This window comes from Paramisgurnus dabryanus, chromosome 21, assembly GCF_030506205.2.
Source record: "Paramisgurnus dabryanus chromosome 21, PD_genome_1.1, whole genome shotgun sequence".
Lineage (NCBI taxonomy): Eukaryota > Metazoa > Chordata > Actinopteri > Cypriniformes > Cobitidae > Paramisgurnus > Paramisgurnus dabryanus.
Window position 1 is genome coordinate 8,364,486 of NC_133357.1, and position 20,070 is coordinate 8,384,555.

Consider the following 20,070-nt stretch of genomic DNA (forward strand, 5'->3'; position numbering starts at 1 on the left):
GATCTCAGGGTCTGGCGCTAGCACTTTTAGCATATATTAGCATAATCCATTGAATCTGATTAGACCATTAGCATCGCACCTAATAAAATAACCAAAGAGTTTTGATATTTTTCCTATTTAAAACTTGACTCTTCTGTTGTTACATCGTGTACTAAGACCGACAGAAAATTAAAAGTTGTGGTTTTCTAGGCAGATATGGTTAGGAACTAAACTCTCATTCTGGCATAATAATCAAGGACTTTGCTGCTGTAACACGACTGCACTAGCGTAGTGATATTACGCAGTGCCCGAAAATAGTCCCCTTAGTTACTTTCAATAGCAGGGGACTATTTTCGGGCGGTGCATAATATCACTACGTAAAGCCATGTTACGAAGTCCTTGATTATTACGCCAGAATGAAAGTATAGTTCCTAGCCATATCTGCCTAGAAAATCACAACTTTTAATTTTCTGTTGGTCTTAGTACACGATGTAACTACAGAAGAATCAAGTTAAATAGGAAAAATATCAAAACTCTTTGGTTATTTTTAGCGTGATGCTAATGGTCTAATCAGATTCAATGGATTGTGCTAAGCTATGCTAAAAGTGCTAGCGCCAGACCCGGAGATCGGCTGAATGGATTCCAAAAGGGTAAAAATCAAATGTTTAACTCTAGGGGAGCTGGAAAATGAGCATATTTAAAAAAAGTGGAGTGTCCCTTTAAAGACTTTTAAGAGTGTAGACAGAACTTGTAGTTGTAGTGAATGTTTGTGAATGTGTTACTGGTCTGTTGTGTTATTGGCTCCTATCAGAAGGTTGATGTTCTTCAGGATGATCTTCTCTAGATCCACATATTCTTCATATTCTCTCTGACCTTCTGCATTTATTTCTTCCTCCTGTTTTGGTGGCTTTACTGTCTCCTGACAACAACAAATTATGTACGTTATAAAACATCAATGAAAAACACTATTCTGACTGTTTGGTTGTTGTTGGTCTAAAACCATCTGACCTACAGTAACCTACAGAATAAAACAGCTATAGACAATCATTTACCAGCATTGCTGTTACTGTAGAAATGATTATTACTAAACCATTAACAGAGTTTGTTGTTCCCTGTTTTATATTCTTCATGAGCCCAGCTATCGTGTCAAAACTCTCAAATTATTCTTACACTATGCCTCTGTCTTCTTTACTTTATTTCTTTTCTCTATGACAATGTCATTATTTTGTTTTTCACATAAGCAGATCTCTTAATGCAATCTAAAATTTTGTTCTTCATATTTTTACTTAAGTGGTTAAAATATGACATAAATATAAAGTGGCTTTGGTGTGACAGACGCACTTGGTACATTCACACAGGGTGCCATCTTTACCGCTTCTCATTTACTTTGAATGAGTGACGTCATGCGTTGCCGAACTGAATTGTGGATTCATGGCATCACTGCTGTTGCTTGCGGCAGAAGTTAAAAATTCCTCAACTTTTCAAGCGCCAAATCATGCATCAACAAATCAGATTCCTTATGCAAATAACCTAGTGCAGAGCCAGCCAATTACATTTAAGACTGGATAACAGAGGAGTTTGTGTTATGGGCACTGTGATTGGCTGTTGGCCACACTTCAAACACACCCTGTGTCAATCATTAACGCTGGCACCCCGTGTGAATGAACAGTCATTCTGATACTGTTAGTGACATACAGTATTTTTTATAAATATTAATGATTATTAATGATTATACCACAGGGCTGTTGAATGCTTTACTCTGGTTGTGAAATGTCTCACAGGTATGCATTATTTTTTGATAAACGCACACCTGTCAAATGTCTTAAAATAACCACCAGAGCAATGTCTTTGACTGTGGTATAAGCAGAATAATTCACTCAGGTCCTTCAAATTATTAAAAAAAATATTGTGTCCCACATTACCACCTTGGATGTGCATTATTTTCAAATAACTCACTGGCCATCGTCAATTATTTCTTACATAATTCACACCACTGACTAGCATTCAAAAATATTTTCTATCATAGTATATCATGTGATTTTGATTTATGTTGTTTCTATACAGGAGGGAACAAACATTATAGAAAATCCTCTGATATATGTAAATATAAAGCTTACAGTATATTTTGAGTTTGAATGAGAAAAGCAAACAATTTTAGATCGACTAAGAGTCAAGCAGCATAGTTTCATATTTAGTAAATATATTCAACATGTCTGAACAGATCTGAAAACTTCAAACACACATTCCACCTCAACTGATAACGTCTTATAATTTTCATCAGACGCACACACATACACGTATGTACAGCTATCTATCTTTGTGATGACACTCATAGATGTAATGCAATTCTTACCCCCCTTACCATAACCATCATAACTAAATGCTTAACCATAACCCAACTCCAACCCTAAACCCTAAAGTCTTAACTCTCAAACAGCCCTTTAAAGGGGCGCCAGAAAGCGAGGACCGGCCAAAATCTTCAAAACTGATTTAAACATTGACAGGTGCTCTTTTATATATCAATGGCATCATTTAAAGATGTTCAATCATTTGTGATTTATAAATTTCACATGTGAAAGTGAGGTGTATGTGTGTTTTCTGTGCATACATTCGTTCTATGAATCACACGTATGCACTTTTAAGAAATGTTCGTAAGATCAAATTAAGGACTGTTTACTGGTCACCGTCATGCTTGAAGATTCTTCATAACTTTGTGTTAGATAAATAAAAGTCATACAGGTTTGTGACGTCGTGAATGATGACAGTATTTTCAGTTTCAAGTCATTCCTCTCTCGTACCTTTCTCTTCCTCTCTTCCTCAGCATCCATCTCTTTCTTTTCTTTCTCATGTCTGATTTGACGTTTCTCAATGTAGTTCAGTCGTTCCTCTTCCATCTCAAAGTATTTTCTGACAGTCGCTCTCTGTAGGAGACACCGCACAGATTATCACACTTCTCTTCTCAACTTTAGTGAGCATCATATCTGCTGCTGTAAAGAGTTCAATGATGCTCCTGTGTTTTCATGAGATTTGTTTAGCTCTCACCTCATTGGTAGATGATCTGCGGAGAGTCCAGGGAATCTGCAGGATGTGCAGCACGCCACAATGATCTGATACAGCCAGAAAATGCTGCTTCACTACACCACAATAACAAATACACACATCAGTGTCTGTACAACCAATCACTGTTCTCCAAATTAAATAACACAATTAAATCTATATAATCATGAAGATATTTAAGATTAGGATGTACAGTACATGAAATACTCCTGGGTTTGATGCTGGTGATGGAGGCAGCGCTGATGGTCTGGGTTAATGACGCTTCATGAGATTTTTCCAGCAGATCCCACACCTCAATATTTCCATCCTCTCTCCCGATGAAGAAGACGGCCGGTCGAGACAGAGACCAATGACCCACAGTATACATGATCTGAGAACAGGCCGACTGGAGGATTGGACCATTCTTAAACAAAGTGTATACAGTATGTAAGTGTTGTAGTACTCAAGTCTTGATCTTAAGATTTTATTTCAATACCGGTCAAGACCAGAACTGGTGCATTGTGTAATTTACACTTTTGTGTTTAAATAATTATAATGATTAAAATATTTAAAATCTAATCTTTTATCGAGACTGTATGCAAATTGTTTTCCAGTGACATTTCTAGAATGAGAACGTCATCCCCTAAATAACACACATATTGGATATTTCCAAAGATAAAACCATGACAGATGTAATATATAAGCAGATGAAAGATAATAGTGTTTGTTAAAACGGATGTTCTTCACAATGTAGATGATCACAATAAAAGAGCAAAGTCCACTGTTACTCAGCGTAGCGTCCAGATGAGCAAACATTTCCACAGACTGAGGTTATTTAAACACTGGAGATTATTTACAGCATTGTGTCGTATTTAACATCAACCAAAGGCCTGATTCTCAGAGACATGAAGAAACCTCAACTCCATAAAACAGTAGGCCTTATACAAAGGGCTGCTGAATGCTTTCTTCTGATTGGCTGAGATTCTGTTATGCATTATTTTTCTATTAACGCACACCTGACCTGTCAAATATCTTAAAATAACCACGAGAGCAATGTCGGTGGTAACCGTGGTATAAGCAGAATAATTGACTCTGGTCCTGTGTATTATTTGATAATAATGCACATCCTCTGTAATGTACCACAACGTGAAGAAGATGATTATTTTACATAAGACGCCATTTTACCACAGTTAAGGGCTGTTGTTTGGCAAAACCAAAGTAAAGAGACCACAAATACCCTTAACCATGCTAAAATCAATGGAACAGTAAGTAGGCTCCAAAAAATGAACCAAGAGCGTTATTGTGTTTGCTAGGGTGTTCTGGATTCTTCCTACATGGTTGCTATGGTATTCTGAGTGTTCACTAGATGGTTGCTAGGGTTTTCTGTGAGGTTGATGGCTCCAGTGAAAACTGTGAGATTGAACGATTCAGAGCGAGTTGTTGTAGATTAAACTTAAATCTAGAACTCAAGAACACAGTTGTAGAAGAAAGCAGATTTTCTTTATAACATCGGGAGTTGTGTTAAGACCTCACCGTCAGTCCTTCTTTAAAGATGGCAAAACTCCAACTTCCCACCGTCAGGATGATATCGTTGAAAAATGGCGAGCGGCTAACGGTGTTAACCACAGTATTGTGTAAGATGAATCGATGAGTGGGTTTGGCACCTGTCAATACATCCAAAAACATTCAAATGAAACCAAAACAATGATGCCTAAAAATGTTGTGTATATGTAGGCTGCTCATATAAGGATTATTGACTCATCGTCTGAGACTCAAAGACATCTGATGGACTCATGATTCAGTAAATGTTGTAGTTTCCATGCATTCATGTGATCATGGATTTCTTTGTCATCTGCATGAATATTTATTTGCCAGTTTTTGTCTGTGTTATTGCTTTTTGTCTTTTTACTCCATACAGGTATCCTCAGAGACTCTCAACACCTCTCCCCTAAATCTTTGGATTATCAGACTAAATCCCTCAGTACAGGTGTATGTTTGGATTTGTCTTACTGTACAGTCGGCCTGAATCGTTGTCTTTCTCCATCTTCCAGTCGGTGTAAATGAGTTCTCCATCCTTAAAGTAAGCACAAGATCATAATTTTGTCATCAGAATGAAAACATGTCGTGCATTACAGTGATTTTACCACCAGACCACACCAACTACAGTAAGATCTGACTGTGGTTCATTGAGTATCTGTTTTCTCACCTCTGTACCCACATAGAGTTTAGTGCTGATGTTCTCCAGTGGTTTCTGTTGTTTGGCTGAAGGCACACGCAGTTCTCCCAATCCAGAACCTTCTTCATGACCTGCGTTCTGTGCTGGTTTCTCTCCTAGAAAGTGAGGAGACGTTAAATGTAAGTAAACACTGGTTGTGGTGAGCAGTGGGTCAACCCAATATGTTGCCCTTACGACATCAACCACCAGTTCGAGCGTGTGTACAGCTGTGATGAGTGATGCATGATGGGTAAATACAGGAGAATGTTCTTACAAAGGTGCCTGTGTGTGCATGAGCTCTTGCATGGTGAAGGGATTTAATAGGGTCTGCTTATTTGAGAGAGAGAAAAAGAGAGAGAGAGACTACTGTTTTCAAGAAGAATAAAGAAGATAAGATGTTGGTTTGACCTCACCTGTCGGGTAGTCAACTGAATTGTCTCTCAAACTGAATTTAATGGGACTGTATTCACCGCTGGTGTCGATCTTTGGTAATGAAACCTGGAGTAGAGCGAGCAGCACACTTTAATGCATTTCACATACAGACAGAGGCTATGTTTACAAAATTTTGTCAAAGTTTACATGCACCCTAAACACTGCAATCTGATTAAAATGTTGGTTTACATGTACATAGGCCTATATAATCCCAACCAAAGGTCTGCACAAATGCACAGCCAGGGTTGCCAGATTGATTCATCAAACCAGCCCAATGGACATTCAAAATTAGCCCAAAAGCAGTGTTGGGGAAAGTTACTTTTAAAAGTAATGCATTACAATATTAAGTTACTCCCCCATATAGTAACTAATTGTGTTACTTAGTTAATTTTCATGGAAAGTAATACTCGCGTTACTTTTAAGTTACTTTTGAGTTACTTGTTCCTACTTGGCAACTCTTTCAGGCCTTGCAGGTGTTTTTTATGACAGAGAAGTTCTGCATTCAAAAATCACATTTTCCATCGCAAAAATGTCGAGGTCTGGCCTCCCATCTCAGTTTCTGAATTAAAGTCTTCCCGATCAGGCGTGCACGCATAGAGTGCGTAATTCGACGTGACTATGTTTAGTTTCATTTAGTTCATTATTTTTTTTAAATCAAATGAATTAAACTAAAAAGTAACTTGCATTACTTTTTTATAAAAGTAACTCAAATATTAATGTGTACATTTATAAAGTAATGCGTTTACTCGTTACGTCAGAAAAGTAATATTATTACGTAATGCACGTTACTTGTAATGCGTTACGCCCAACACTGCCCAAAAGCATTCTAATGACAGCCCAAATACCAATTACTAATGAATGAAACCTTTAATCTTTAACCCGTAGAAAAAAATAGCGGATATAGTTTAAACAGTAGCCCAAATCTGAACTTGAAAAAGTAGAGGACTTGGCAACACAGCGCACAGCATCTCTCCTCAAGTTCACACTTTATCTCTGAATAATTGCCAAAGTTCAGCTGGAGAAAGTCGTTCTTAATAAATCTTAAGATACAGGCAAAGAAAGCACACTTTCGAAAGGCACAACGCTATTTTATTGCTTTATGTCATTTGTTGCTATTGCACGTTTCTGTGACGTGAATCATGTGATATGTAAATAAAAGGTAAATATAAGACGTGAATTTAAGCACAATTCTTCATGTGCACAAGATATTTTGCTATTTAAATACTATGATTCGTGCGTTTACATGCGTACTTTTTTCCTTATGATCGGATCCCAGATTGTACTACACCACCCCTTTTCAATACGATCAAAATTGCATCTGATCAACCTCAATCATATTGATTCATGCGTTTACATGAAGATTTTTCTCCTTATGATCGGATCACAGATCAGACTACACCACTCCTTTTAACTCTTTCCCCGCCATTGACGAGATATCTCGTCAATTAAGAGAAAACACTCCCCGCCAATGACGAGATTTTCCGTCTTTCCGCAATACCGCTATTATCCACCAGGTGGCGCCCTTCCGCAACTTTTTAAAACCGGAAGTATTGCCCTATGGCAAGCTGCTGCATGTCCGTGTCTGTTTTAAAGATCGCTCTGAATATGATCTCTATGAAAAGTCCGTCACAAATATGGAATTATTTTTGCTTTTTGCTCAAAATATGGTGTTTTTGCAAAAACCTACCCATATTCAAAAGCTGATTGCAAAAGAACCACTAAAGGTAGGATGAAACGGTTTTTTTTTGTTTGAAAGCAGAGGGTCTGTTCTTTCATTTGGTATATTGTATGTTTATTTATTTAAAGAAGAACATTTTCTGGAAGGCATTAAACTTTGGTGAAAATCATGAAAAACGCTGGCGCTGGCTGGCAACTTTTTTAAAAACGCTGGCGGTGAAAGAGTTAATACGATCAAAATTTGCATCTGATCGACCTCAATCGTATTGATTAAGTCTATTCAATAACTATTCGATTACAAACAGATTATTGGGTTGCATGTAAATGTAAATGTGTGTGTTTGTGTCATACTCGGATGAATGGTTTCCATGTCAGGTTGAGATGTTTAAAGGTGTTGGGAACACCGTGAGGATTTTCCAACAGCTTTTCCTCTGATTTCTTTTTCATATCAGTGAGAGACTGTGACACGACACGAGGAGCCCGTATATCCCAGAACAACACACAACTGTAACACACACACACAGAGATACACAGACACAGTGAGAGAGTTTAACAGCAGACAGACTGAAGTGTATAGATCAGATTGATTGAGTACAGCACCAGTCAGGAGCGCAGGTCACAATCTGAACAGACTGATGACTTAAATTCTCTACTGGAATCCCTAATCTGGACACCTGAGACACAAACACAGACGAAATAAACTTTAGGGTGATTTTTGGTGACAGAAACTTTGAAGAAAAAGTTTTTGTGTACCTCAAAGGTTTCAGGCAGCCACTGGATATCTGTGATGGGTGCTTTGTGTTGATTCTCTACAGCAGACAGAGCACAGAACTGAACCACTGGAATCTTATTCTTCTTGTTCTGCACGGAAACACCGGATTAGATTTAAAAGGATAAACTAAGTGTCAAATGACCTGCTATAAATGACATACTCCAACAAAAAAAATGAGTTTCTTTCTTAGTATTTTTGTTTTCCGGACAAATATCTAATAACTCTTAAGTCAAGATGTACTTTCTTGATGACCAAAATGAACTAAGAAAAAACTAGATTTTAGACAACAAAAAAAAAACAACCAAAACAAATCTGCCAATGGGGTGAGAACATTTTTCTTGAATTTACTGTTTGTTGAATTAAGATTTTTTGCTTACCCCATTGTCAGATTGTTTTGCTTGTTTTAGGCACAAATTCAATTAAATGTAATGTTTTTTTTCTCTCTACCATACCATAACCATAAATGAGGGAGAAAAAAAAACAAAATCTGATGCTGCACAAAAAATAAAAATGCATCAAAGCCAATGTTTACTAATCTTTGACATGCCCAAGACCCATGCCCGTGAAAAAATTGAAAAAAAAATCCAGGCCACAATCACTTTTTATATTGAAAATCCGTCATTTTGTGTTTTTCTCCCAAATCAGTGACATCACTTCTGAACTTGGCAATTAAAAAGTTAAAATCATGGAATTTTTTGTAAACATTTGATAGTTTTTAACAGTACTGGGGTTGAGTAACAGATTAATGCAAAAAATATCCATCTGCCACATTTTTACAGCTGTTTCATTTAGTGGCGTTTTTGGCCACTTTTGTTTGGCCACACGAAAGGGTAGTGAATTTAAAAAGAGCACAAGGGGTTTATAGATGCCCTTTAAAAAATGTTGATATTTGTATTGAAAACAAGACAAAACACTAAGTAAGAAAGTCATTTGCAGTGTAGGAAGAGTTTGTAATTAACCGCCTAATATCTCATGATGATGAAGCTGCTTATAAATTAAACTGAATGATGTTTATTTGAAAATGTAAAAATGTCAAATGTTGTCTGTGAGGGTTAAGAGTTGGGTTAGGGACATTTTTTCCAAAACTGGGGAGGGAGGAGGTGAGATGGTGCCGGGGGGCCCCAGTTTAGGATATTTTTTAAAACTACATTAATTTTTCACAAACTCTGTGTTATCAAACCTAGATACCAACCAACAGCACTACATTGTATCATTTCATGTTTTGTTTATTTCAAATTATCATTTTGAGATTGTTTTATGTCATGAATTTTTTGTGGGGGGGGGGGGGCGCAGAGGGATGCACCATACGCTTAAAGTTTGAGAACCACTGGGTTAGGGGAAGGAGATAAAAACTCCTTTGTTAACTATTACGTCTATGAAATGTTCCCATAAAAAATATGAACACAATGTGACGTGTGTGAGACTAAGTGTTTACTGCTGTATGTCTGTGTGTGCGTCTGACTCACTGCTGTATGAGAGATGTTTTTGCCATCACTGCGTGTGTCCTGTAGCTTTTCTACATGTGCTGAGACATCCCATAATACTATCTGTAAACAAAACAAATCATACATTTATAATACTCTATAGACAGAAATCATATAAGTTTAAACAGAAAACAATTATTCATTTTGTATAAACAGAACAAAAACCATGTTTAGAGTAAAGCACATGAAGTTGAAGGCTTTAAAGGCATAATAGAAGCTGCTTATATTCATTCTGTATATAAATGTGTGATTGTTGTGTGGTTTTATCACCTGTCCATTAATACATCCAGCAGCGATGATGTTTGGATCAGATGGACAGAACTGAAAGCTCAAAACATCATCTGGACACTCCAACTGCAACTATAATGAAAGATCAACCAAAGACAGATCATCAGACGGGTTTGAGAAGATTCTGACCTGATCTCATCTGATCTCATCTGCAGTGAGTTATCAGATTTCAGTACATATGTTACCATTCATCAGTATTACAGGTTTTAAAGGACATTATTCTGTTATATCACTTTTACACTGAATGCATCACTTTACTCACATGTGTTGGGTTTTTGTTTCTATTTTAAGTAGTTTCAGATATGCACTCATTAAACATGACAGATCTTTATCTTCAACTGCAATCTGAATCATTTAATCCATGTAAAACAATTGTGTATATTAAGAAAGTGGTTTTAAGTTGAAACCAAACTAAAACTTAAAGGTTAATGAACATCTGCAGTAACAGCACCAAACCTGTCTAAATAGTCTTCAAACCACCACCACTCTATGTCATTTATTTATTTAATTTAACTTTAATATTACGTGTTTTCTGTAGCTTTTAATCACTGAGTTTATGAATGTTCGTCTGTTTGCTCAACAGCTATTGTAACAATTGTGCATTTTAAAGAAAACTGACATTACTTTTGTCATAATGTTCATTATTCATCCAGTGTACACCGTTGGATAAACCTATTCTACTGTGCAATGTGTTATATAATAAACATATCCCACAATGCAATGAATGCTTAAACCATTAAAGCAGATCGAAAAACAAAAGTGGCCTTCCTGTTCTTTCTAAAAGGAAAAGTGCATGAATGAAAGTGATGATGATGAAGAAGATTACTTGTGGATTTATAGGGTCAGAGAAGCTCCAGAAGAGGATGTATGATGGGTTTAACAGGAGTTTAGTGGAGTTATCGATGCGTTCCTCCAGAGATAATCTCTCAGTCATGGCTACAGCGATTACACCTGGCACAAACACACACACACACACACACACACACAGTAAAATGATCATCTCTTCTGAACGTTTTCATTTTAAAAGTGATTTAAATTGGTCAGTGGTTGCACACAGTAAGTTTATATTATGTTTATTTTGCTGCTATAATGCAAATACTTATAAAATGTGAATATTGAGTTTTGATCTGATCTGCTTCTGACCGCTGATGCTGGGGTGCCACTGAATTTGACTGATGCTCTTCTCTCTACACAGGTTCAGATCTGTAAAGGACTGATATTCCTTCAGATGAATCTCTGTTTTTCCCATCGGTACGCTGTCATCCTCACAGAGAGTCGCCCAGTCATCCGAAAACACATCCATGATATAATTCTGCTGCAGGGCCAATTCATACCTTCCAGACACATGAGAGGTGAATAAAACACAAACTCTAAAAATATCTGGGTTACTGTAGTTTTTAACCATGTTGAGTAAATATTGGACAGAACTGCTAGGTTAAAATTGACCCAATAATGGTTGGTTTTAACCCAACTGATGGCTTATTATAACCCATGGTTGCATAACAGCCCAACAATTTTTTTATGTTTTTGCAAGTACATTTTTATTTGTAAGTTTCTGTAAACATTTCTTACACGGCAAAAATTACTTTCTTACTTCGTATTTTTCTCTTGTTATCTAAATATCTACAAATTCTTTATGAACAAAAAGACCTAAGAAGATATTTAAGTGAATTAAGCAAAAAAAGCAAAAATATCTGCCAATGGGGTAATGCAATGCATTTTTTTTTATTAAGTCATTAAAAAAAGTTTAAGATTTCTTTGCCCATTGCCTTGTTTTATGCACAAATTCACTTTGATTTAAAACATTTTTTGTCTTATTTTAACTTATTTTCTTCGATCATTTTGGTCATCGAGAAAATGCATCTTGATTTAAAAAATATTTAGATTTTGTACTTAAATCAAGACAAAAATACTAAGTCAGTAAGTCTTTTTTTGCAGTGTAACTGATTCTTTATTTGATGTATTATTTGTGAAAATTGTGTCTGATAATGCTTTCCATCCCCTTCCATGTAGAAATATTTTATATGGTGCATAACATGCATCCTGTATTTCAGTGGTTCTCAAACTGGGGGCCGGGGGCTAAATTAAGTAAAAACACATTAATTTATCATAAATTCTATGTAATTAAACCTAAAAAAATAAGGCAACTAACCAACAGCACTACTTTGTATAATTGAATATTTTGTTTAATTTGTAAATTAAGTTTTAGAACTGTTTTTGTCATACATTTTTTGGGGAGGTGGGGGTGAAGGAATGCACACTGAAAAAGTTTAAGAACCACTGCTGTATTTTACTGAATAAGTAAATGTAGTTTGGCCATGCCGTACATTGGGTCATTTTTAACCCAGCATGTTTTCTGTCCAATATTTACCCATTATGGGTTAAAAAAAAACTGCATCCTACACAGAACGCACATCTACAGAGTAAGTAGTAGTCATAAAAAATACCCTGAAATTGAGTAAAGAGTTCACTCAGCACTGTTTTACAGTTTTATTATTTTTAAATCTGTAGCTGTTGCTTTAGTTGAACACAAAATACTTTCTGAAAAATCTTCTCAGCTTAAAACAACAATACAATAACAACAAGTAAATCACCACGAATGCACCATAAAAACCATCTGAAGTTATGCACCAGCATTGAAAACAGATTATTTAAAAATAATGTTCCACAAAATGACAAACAACATACAGGTTTGAAATAAATTTACAGTCAGTAAGTCAGAATTTAGTGTTACTCTTGTCATGAACCCCACACTACATAACACAGATTCATGTCTCTTACCTGATCATCACAGATGAGATGAAGTTCTTCAGGTTTTCTGACTCCAGATGATGTTTTTTCTCCTCAGGACTGAACTCTCTGGGTTCATATTGAGTCCACGTGTTCTTTGGGTATTTCCTGGAACATCGAATGGATGTAAACATGTTTAACTTGCAAACTGAAGAATCATTTAAGAGAAGATTGCATTTGATTTTAATGATGTACCACAGTGTCTGCGTGGAAGAGTCTCTGGTGTCGTGTGTGGATTGAATGGCTGTGTGTCTCTCCAGCGCTGTGATACTAAAACTCTTGTCCTGGTATGACAGACACTCCACGTATCCATCATGAGCACTGCGGTCAGAGAAACACACAGGAGCACCGAAGTCTCGAAGGCTACGAGCGATCTTATACCTGAGCTGGAAAAATAAAGTCCACGTATAATACAACAAAAATATAAAACATTAAACACAAAACTTCACTTCAACCACTGAGAGCACAAAATCAAATTATGTGCAATATAAATAATTCATGCATAATATCACAAACAGGTTAAATAATCAACACTGGAGGAAAGCAAGGTGGCCTGCGACTGGTCAACATCAGCGAAAGCCTGTAATAAATTTACTTTGGGTCTGGTGTCCATGACCGACTCTTCCTCAATCTCCTGCTCACTTCCTAGAGAGATCCACGGATGAGACTCTGGAGTTTTTGGCACCATCATCTCCTCGTCCTCTTCATCATCTATCAGCTCCTCATCATAACTCTGTATTGGGGGCTACGAGTAGAAAAACATAGTTTTTGTGTGTATTTGCTTGAATATCTACACATCTATCTGTCTGTGTGTCTGATGTGGTCACACCTTCAGTATGTTTTCTTTGGCCTCTACTGTGAGCACCAGATAAAAACTCTGGCCAAATGTGAAGTCCCTGTCAAACACCAGCAGCAGTTCATCTTCAGGGTATTCCTGTATGAAACCGTATACAGTATAGTTTCATTTACTGCTGATCCTCTGTGTAATACGACAGAAACGTATTCAGATTCTCACCAATACTCTGTGTTTGACAGGACTGAAGTCGGATACGGCCGCTCTGGTCTTCAGGTCTTGGACCATGTCCTCTTTTTTTAGCAGCTTATACGGATTTTCCGCAGTTACGTCTTCATCCGTCCGGCAGCCGAACATCTCCTGTGTGACGGAGGTCAAGACCAATGGGAAGATATGGTCGGGATGACCTGTTGAATCATTTATACGGTTTATAATACTGAACGATATATTACAGATGTCCTACAAAGAGTTTGTTTTGGAAAAACATATTTCATGAGTTACATAACGTTTTCGGCATTTCTACAACTTTGTAGCATGTTGTTTTTTCCTTTCAAGTCCTTTTAGCTCAGTGTGGATTAGACACTGTTCTCAGATCAAACCTGTGTCGCATCAGTTTTATTAGATTATTAGAGTTTCTGTTTTTGCATTTGGCAGACACTTTTATTGCCAGCAACTTACAGAGCATTCCAGAACACTAAATACATAAAGAAAACAAAAAACACCGCCGATGTGAACAAAACATTGGAAGAAGTTGATCTGGATGTGTGCCTGTGTCTAGACATGTTGTTTATTTCTCAGTATCTTTATTCCGATCGGAGGTCCGGGATGAATAGAGGAGCCTGAATGGATTCATAATGAAAATGACGCAGAGATGCTCTAAACTGATACAGGAATCTGAAAGCAGATTTAATCTGATCCTGGAACAGCCGGGAGCCGGTGGAAAAACAAACCTGATACAAATAACCTGCTGAACTTAGTTTGATATATGTGAGATGGTTACAGAGAAAGAGATTTTTAACAACAAGCAAAACAATAATATGAACAGACAAAGACTAGATCCTCAGCAAAATAAATAAATACACCCCTTAACACCACAAAATGAAAAAATGAATCCTCCTTTTATCGCAGAATAAATTATGTTATTAGCAACATTAAAACCCAAATCTTTCCAAAAATTCAATCAATCATTTAAAATCATTCATTGCCTGGTAAAATTTAAAATCAACAACAATTCTTGAAAGAAGTCAAATATCTTGACCATACCCGTTTTCCAATCTTTTTTTCCTTGTAATATATAGCAAGTTTGGCTTCACCAATTAAAAATGTATCAATTGCCATTTTATATTTATTTATTGTAACCTGCACCCAAAATAAAAACTTTGGTGTGACTGTTTCAAAATCTAACAACAAACAGTTGAATAAGCCTTACACAATACATTCTCAACCACATTGGGATTAATGAGAGAGAGAGAGAGAGAGAGAGAGAGACAGAGAGAGAGAGAGAGAGAGAGAGAGAGAGAGAGAGAGAGAGAGAGAGAGAGAGAGAGAGAGAGAGAGAGAGAGAGAGAGAGAGAGAGAGAGAGAGAGAGAGAGAGAGAGAGAGAGAGAGAGAGAGAGAGAGAGAGAGAGAGAGAGAGAGAGAGAGAGAGAGAGAGAGAGAGATTAAAAACACACTGCACTGTAAAAATGTACAGTCAATTATTATTTTAGTTTTTATTTAATCAGGAGAGACTCACTGAGATTAAACATCTCATCCCCAGAAGTGACCTGGCCAAGATAAACAGCAGTACAAAAAGTTCCAATCCAGACTCACAGAGTACAAACAAAAGATAAAAACAATTACATTTCACTGACTCATCTTCCAATTGCCAAATAATTGCTTTGGTCCATGGAAAGATTTTGTAACCCCAACTACAACTGAATGTTATTCCAGTCAAACGGGGCTGCATACGCAAACGTTTTCTTATCTAATGTAGTTTTAGCAAAAGAATGTAGAGCGTAAAGAATGTTTTAACACCGATTTCTGTTGAGTCAAACAGCAAAGATAAGAAGGTAACATCCCATAAAGATGGCTTTATAAATATAAAAAAAGTACCAGTGGATTTTTCTCCTATACTGAAAAGTGAGGACCAACCCATTCTATTATACAAGGTGTAATGATGAACAAAATATTTACAATTTATTATAAATCCTAGGGCACCAATGATAATCGGCGTCTAAATCAGCACTGTAAAAAATAAATTGTTGGCTCAATGAATTATTTTTTAGTAACTAGTTCCACAGAAATTTTACGTTCACTCAATTCCTGTCTCCAAAGTGTTACCTGGATTGATGTTTTTTTAGTTGGCCCAAATTTGACTCAAATATAAAAAAGTATGTTGGCTCAATTAGCTTTATAGTTCATTCAACTAAAATGTTTTAATCAGTTGAATCTTTAAAAACTTACAGCAAAGACTCTGTCAATTAAAATTTAAGTATTTACTCAATGTTTTATGCGTTACTTCAATTAATATTTATTATTTGGGATTTTTTTAATAACATTTTTAAATTATTTATCAAATAATTTATGCTGGTGTTGTAAACAAAATAATTAACTTCAGTCACATAAAAACAAAAGCTTTTTATTCACTTACACTTATCATACAGACTGAACATACAGAATTAAGTCTTCTTTAAATAGAGGGCATAAAACAGTCCAAAAAGCCTCCAAAGTCAGTCAGAACATCTCCAGGGCCATTTAGGAGACTTTCCTCAGCCAGTCCAAGCGGAGACTGTCTCGCTATACAGTATGTATCCTTCTGGTCTGCCCCTCACATCATCTCCGCTCTGGTTTGATAAACAGAGGAATATAAACACACACACATACATAAATAACATGTTTAATATAATAAAGTTTGACGGTGAAAGACTTTATTCCCTAAATAACGTTAATGTTAGGCCAAATTTCCCTCAGATATCACACATAATTAAACACTATTGGGCGGTTTTCTCGGACAGGGCTTTTCACTGACTAAAATAACTTACTGACATCTCTTAACATATGAGTGCTATTGTTTTGTCTCAAAATGCACGCCAGTATTGTATTATATAAGGTTTGTTTGTAAAAATGTCCCAATTATAATAAAGACCGAGTTCTAAACTTTGTCCGGTAAACCAACCCTATAACGTTATCCAGGCTTTTTATCTTAACTAAAATAGCTCCACTTTACTTCGGTCACGTAACATAACACACTTCTAATGTATCTTTACAAAAATATAATTACAAAAACGTCGAGTATTTGCGTCTTTGCCAATTAATATATTCTAACATTAACATTTAATTACAAACACTTACCTGACGTGAACTTGAGGAAACGGGTGACTTGTGTCCTCCCTTGTGTGAATCAGTAAGTGATTCCAGCTGTTGCGTGCGGATTGATCTCAGATGAAATGACCTGTGATCCAGATCCTTCCGAGTTAAAACATTTTAAATTCAAAATACACAGACGCACGCGCATATACATACATGCATGCACACGCGCGAGCACGCGCGCGCGCACACACACACACGCACACGGGTACACACACGGGTATATTTAGACGTTTTAAGATTGTTATGATATTGGGACTATTTCTCCACTCGCACCTTCAACTCTGAAGTTCAAAATCGCAGGCAGTACGCAGCCCAGTTATAACAAATGTGAAAGATATGAAATATCATTCAACAGCGATATCATTTAAGTGCAATCCTAAAATATGATTTAAAACATACCGGTAAACCTTTTATTATTAAGTATAAGAAATTAAAATGAATTAAATCGCATGTTTAAACGCCACAGAGATATCAGAGCCAGCAGTCGGTTTCTGATGGGCTTGCCGAGGCGAAGCTGCGTTGGGCGGGGTGTGAGCGCTTAAGTGTCTGTGATTTTCTGGAGCTCATCTGGAGCTCTTCTCCGTCCGAAAGTATCCGAGCACATTTTTAAATAGACGCTATCTATATTAACCGACCGCATATTTAAACTTAAAGCACATACATTCACGCCTGAACAACTCTTAAAATTACATTTTGTTACCAAATAACAGTAATATTGTGAGCATTTTGTTGTCAGGAAACATAGCTGTCATAAGTCCACATATTGACCAGATTTGTCTTAATTAGTTCAGTCAACATAGCCATTCTGAATGTTGACTGAATTTGGAAATAACCATTCACTTAACGTTTTAAACACAGATTTATCTAGACTTAAAATAATATGTCTACTCAACTAAGCCCAAACAAGAAAATTGGTTTAACTTATATATTTTTGCCCTTCCAACATTTCATTAATTGGATTTTTTACAGTGAGGGGTGCCCAAACTTTTTCCTACCAAGGGCCAAAAATCAAACCTGACTGAGGGCCGTGGGCTGAAAGTTAATGTTGCTGTGTGATATTAAAATTAAAGTTGCCCTGATTCTTCTCATTTATAATTTTCTAATATTTAAAAAAATAAATACGCAAACATTACTTTGTTTATGCAGAACTAATGCAGTTTTATTTTCAAAGGTAACTGTTGTAAAACAAAATAAAATTTTTTGACCTCTCCATTATTAGCCTATAATATTATATTATATTATTATTAGCCTATAGTACCCGAGTTGTGACGCATGCTATACACCTTCAAGTATGCATGTACATTAAAAAAAATCACTTTAATTCCTTCCATTTCAATTTATATTTTTGTAATGTACAAATAAAACAAAAATGTTTACATTTTAGACATTTTTTACACTTACATTTTAAAATGTTTAATTATGCATCAATGACACTAATACTTTTTCTTTATCTCACGTGGCATGACGGGCCAAATTAAAGGTCATTGCGGGCCCTAGTTTGGGCATCTCTGGTTTAAGGTAAAAAAAAAAAAAAAAAAATTCTCTGGTTTAAGGTAAAAAAAATCATGCAAACACCATAATCAATAGGGATAAAAAAGTAGCAGAAACCAATTTCTTTCTTGCATTAAATGACAAAGAAAACTTCAGACTTAACTTATAAAAACAAGTTGAAATTGTTTAACTTAATTTGTGAAGTTAAAGTAAAACAAAAATATGAGTTGATTTGACAAAATGTTGAGTTTTTTTACAGTGTGCAATAAACTATGACTCACATTATAGACTTTCAATGTAAAGTGCATCATTCAATAGATGATGTGTTGTTGATAATAGATGAGATTTATCACTCACTCTGTGATTCTGATGCATCGTCTTCTGGAGGAGGCTTCTTTTCTTTTTTATTCGGTTTATCTGCTTAAGAAATAAAGACATTAAAAGGAACATGAGGTATGAAATACAACTCAAATATGTCACATACAGAATAATAAAGTATTTTTTATACCTTTTCTCTTGACACTTTTGGCTTCATTGTTCATTGAACTCTTTGAGCTCATATCTGTGAATGAAGATGAGAACAACAACAGAGGTTTTATTGATATAATGGGCTGTAAATTCATTTGTCATGTGCATAATGTGTACAGTGTGTGAATCTGCTGTTTATTAATTTACATTTATTTATTGCATTTTCATTGAACATGTTTTTATAACCACATTATATTCTCAAAGGGAGAGCTTCAACTGTGAAACAGATTAGAATTGCTGATAAGTATACACATCACCAGTTCTATTTAATAGATCTGAAACAAAAACAATTCCTTTATCTATCCATTCTTTTATTAAACATGGATTTATCCTTAGATAGATTATTCCCTAAAATGCAAGAATGCGGGGGGAAATTGTGTTTATGATAATTGGATAGTTTAATGGGAAGTTTAGTACATTTAAAGTCACAAGAAAGCAAAAATCTTAACCCACCACATTTCTCAAAAATCAAGGTATATGAAACCACGTGGTGATTCTGCTGTTTATGTTTATATTGAAAATATAATGAACAACATTTGACAAATGTATGACATCTGCTGGTGAAAACTAATACGACATGCTGATTTATTTATTTACTTTAACCATAAATATAGGAAAGTCTCAAGTTTATTTGTCGTTTTAATGTGTTTTATATGTCATTAAATTAATCTGTAACATTTTTAATTATAATAATACATGTATACTATTTTTTTATTATTATTTATATTTAATTTAAATCAAATAAAATGTTTATGTTGTATGTAATAAGCAAAACAACTGATATAAATACTTAGTATATGTAGTAAAATATTTTGGCGTTAACACTGTGGCCTTTAACGCCACTTTAACAAAAAGAGAGATTTTAGAATAAATTTAACATATCATATATACTATGTAATTTCTTGTTTTTATCTAATATATTTCTTGCTTTCTTAATACACTGTATGTTTAATGTTTATGCTAAAATGTATTTTTTTGCCTAAGCTGAATCAAAATTGTGAAAGCGCTAAAAAAGTAAGTTTAAACCGAATACATAACCACAGCGTAATTGTATTATAATTTTTAATAAACCTTACCTCTCAGTAAGAGTTTTCTTGCGTTGATGTATAAAATATATAATTAGATAAAACATATAATAAACTTTAAATCGCCGTAAACGCGTGCAGCTTCTCAAAACAGCAACACACACAGTCGCTACGGGTTACAGCCGCTTACAGCGCATGACGTAGATTT

General features: G+C 35.5%; 1 protein-coding gene across 1 annotated transcript; it reads right to left on the minus strand.

Annotated features, from left to right (window-relative positions):
• Positions 1-664: 664 nt before the first annotated feature.
• dnai3 (dynein axonemal intermediate chain 3) lies at positions 665-20,070 on the minus strand. The gene is made up of 23 exons (XM_065269081.2): positions 19,914-20,070; positions 18,818-18,871; positions 18,667-18,729; positions 13,689-13,873; positions 13,503-13,607; positions 13,269-13,418; positions 12,869-13,059; positions 12,665-12,781; positions 11,027-11,217; positions 10,710-10,834; positions 9,866-9,955; positions 9,578-9,658; positions 8,093-8,200; positions 7,940-8,013; positions 7,691-7,844; positions 5,644-5,728; positions 5,222-5,346; positions 5,026-5,089; positions 4,549-4,679; positions 3,235-3,439; positions 3,022-3,113; positions 2,778-2,900; positions 665-898 (listed from the first exon to the last, which is right to left on the minus strand). The coding sequence occupies exons 2-23, from the start codon at positions 18,867-18,869 to the stop codon at positions 758-760; spliced, it is 2,652 nt and encodes an 883-aa protein (XP_065125153.1). The 5' UTR covers positions 18,870-18,871; positions 19,914-20,070; the 3' UTR covers positions 665-757.

Coding starts and splice junctions, on each gene's coding strand:
- dnai3 (XM_065269081.2), bottom strand. CDS start 18,869: ATGAGCTCAAAGAGTTCAATGAACAATGAAGCCAAAAGTGTCAAGAGA. Junction 9,659..9,865: donor CTGGATGTATTAATGGACAG/GTGATAAAACCA, acceptor TTTTGTTTACAG/ATAGTATTATGGGATGTCTC. Junction 5,729..7,690: donor CATGGAAACCATTCATCCGA/GTATGACACAAA, acceptor GCTCTACTCCAG/GTTTCATTACCAAAGATCGA.